This window comes from Austrofundulus limnaeus, unplaced genomic scaffold (assembly GCF_001266775.1).
Source record: "Austrofundulus limnaeus strain Quisiro unplaced genomic scaffold, Austrofundulus_limnaeus-1.0 Scaffold406, whole genome shotgun sequence".
Classification (NCBI taxonomy): Eukaryota; Metazoa; Chordata; class Actinopteri; order Cyprinodontiformes; family Rivulidae; genus Austrofundulus; species Austrofundulus limnaeus.
In genome coordinates, this window is record NW_013952808.1 from 336,881 (window position 1) to 339,029 (window position 2,149).

The following is a 2,149-nucleotide window of genomic DNA, read 5'->3' on the forward strand; positions in this document are numbered from 1 at the left end:
AAAAGCAAACGCTTCACTGTGAAGATGGGTCAACTGAAGAGATGGCTGGAAGACGTACAGCAGGGTGAGCCTCTCAGTCGTCTGAAATATATATTAATTCTCATCATTTAAATTCCCAGTCAAAGAAAAAGACGTCTTCGTAAGGTGCCTTGTACCGTTAAAAGAGATGTAGGGCTGGAAATGTGCTTCTGAAATGTAGACAGCCTGGCTTTCTGCTTGCATGTGAAAACATCCTCTGTCTAAACAGGTAAACAGTTTTCCAGATAAAAACAAACAGAGATTACAAAAATGATTCCTTTATTGCTTAAAGAATACAGAATAGGCAACTGAAACTTGGTTTCTTGTCCTTTTTTTTACACTGAGGATTGACCCAAGTCACAATGAAAATGTTCTGATACTGCACCCGAGGGAAAAGAAAGAAAATAAATGTAGTCTGGATATGAAAACATCTGGTAAAGTTTCCTTTACTTTGCTTACACTGTTCTGGAGTCAGTAATGACCGTCACAGCAGCACCTACACCTTTAACAACAAACTCTGGCCTGTCAGTCTGTCCTCCGTCTTTGGTTCCATGAGAGAAAAAATAAAATATTCGTTAATTATTTTATAGTCAAGGTGTAGCGCACTGCCAATACTGTGGTGGTTCTAAGGAGAGAATGACACAAATAAACTGAACGGCATAAAACATGTCTGTTTTGCCTACAAAACAGAACAAATTCAGTTTTCACTATTTATTTTTTAACAAATATACCTGGAGGAAGGGAAAAGAAACCAAATCTTTAGTTGAAAACTGAGTCAAACACTATATAAGGAGATGAACTGACAGCTTCACCCACTGAATGTGAGTGATGAATAAAGCAGTGAGCCGTTCCTTCAGTGTGCTCCTCACAGCCACAAATCTACAAATTACAAAACAGAGTGGGCATTGACCAGAACTAACAAATAAAAAGGGAGACATGAGAAGAATCAAAAACCTAACCGCCTTTTAATCCCGTTCCTTTTCAGACATCTTTAAATCCTCCTCTCTCTCTTTCAGTTCTTTCCAAACGTGCGCTCTCCAGTGCTCCGAGACGTCTCGAGTCTCTGTCGACGGCGTGCCGCCGCCGCCGTCCCGGACACCCAATGTCGGACAAGTCGAGCGGTGCCCTGAGATCACATGTCGTCCTCCTCGTCTTCGTCCTGAGAGGATCCGGCCTGCTGGGCCGCGCTGGCGGACGCCGCCGCCGCCATCTGAGCCTGCTGGGCGGCCTGCTGCATCTGCAGCCACTCCTGCTGGGCCAGCTCCGCCTGCTGCTGCCGGGCCTGCAGAGGCAGAGAGGAACACGTGAGGCTGCGGGGAGGAGCTGCTGCTTTTTACTCACGCTGCACAAACATCAGCCCAACATCACAAACACACTGCGGGTCGCACACACAACCTTTTCACAACCCAAGCTCCAGTGAAGGTGGGACATTGTGGAAAACAGAAATAAAAAAAGAATATGATGGTTTGTAAATCCTTCAACCTATAATCAATGAACACACGACAAAAACATGCTCTCTCTGAGCCTCTCGGGGATGCTGCCTTTACCTGAAATATTATGGACTGCAGATGATGAAATTCTTAAATTCCTTGCAATTGTATAAGAATTTATTTATTTTATTTTATTTATAAAATATTATGTATTATTATATTATATAAAATTATATATGATAAGAAATGTTCTTAAACTGTTTAAATATTTGATCATGCAGTTATTCACAAATTGGTGAACCACACCCCATCTTTGCTTGTGAATGACTGAGCCTTTCAGGGACGCTCTCTTTATTTCCCATCATGACACTTGTTTCCAGTTTGACCTGTGGAATTCTCCAAACAGGTGTTTTTTGAGCTTCTCAATATCTTCTTGCCCCTGTCTCAGCTTTTTTGGAACATTTTGCAGCATATACTCTCATAAAAAAACATGCCCAAAGCCTTGCTCTGACTCATTCACGCATGTTTGAGAAATCCTGCAGTGTTTTTATGAAGCCATGCTGAGGAGCAAAACGACAGGTGGGGACCAGAAACGCCTTTTGGTACCAGAAACGCCCCTGGGACGTGTCTTTAAGCCGAGCTTCCTCATGGCAGAGCGCACCCCCTCCCCTTCCCCACACACCCCGCCCATGACTCCTGCA

General features: G+C 43.6%; 1 protein-coding gene across 1 annotated transcript in view; it reads right to left on the reverse strand.

Annotated features, from left to right (window-relative positions):
* Window positions 1-280: 280 nt before the first annotated feature.
* dr1 (down-regulator of transcription 1) overlaps window positions 281-2,149 on the reverse strand; it is an 8,330-nt gene continuing 6,461 nt past the window's right edge. Inside the window, exon 3 of the mRNA XM_014024074.1 lies at window positions 281-1,300. Within this exon, the coding sequence (XP_013879528.1) occupies window positions 1,151-1,300 (150 nt within the window). The 3' untranslated portion in view covers window positions 281-1,150. The remainder of the gene's footprint in view (window positions 1,301-2,149) is intronic.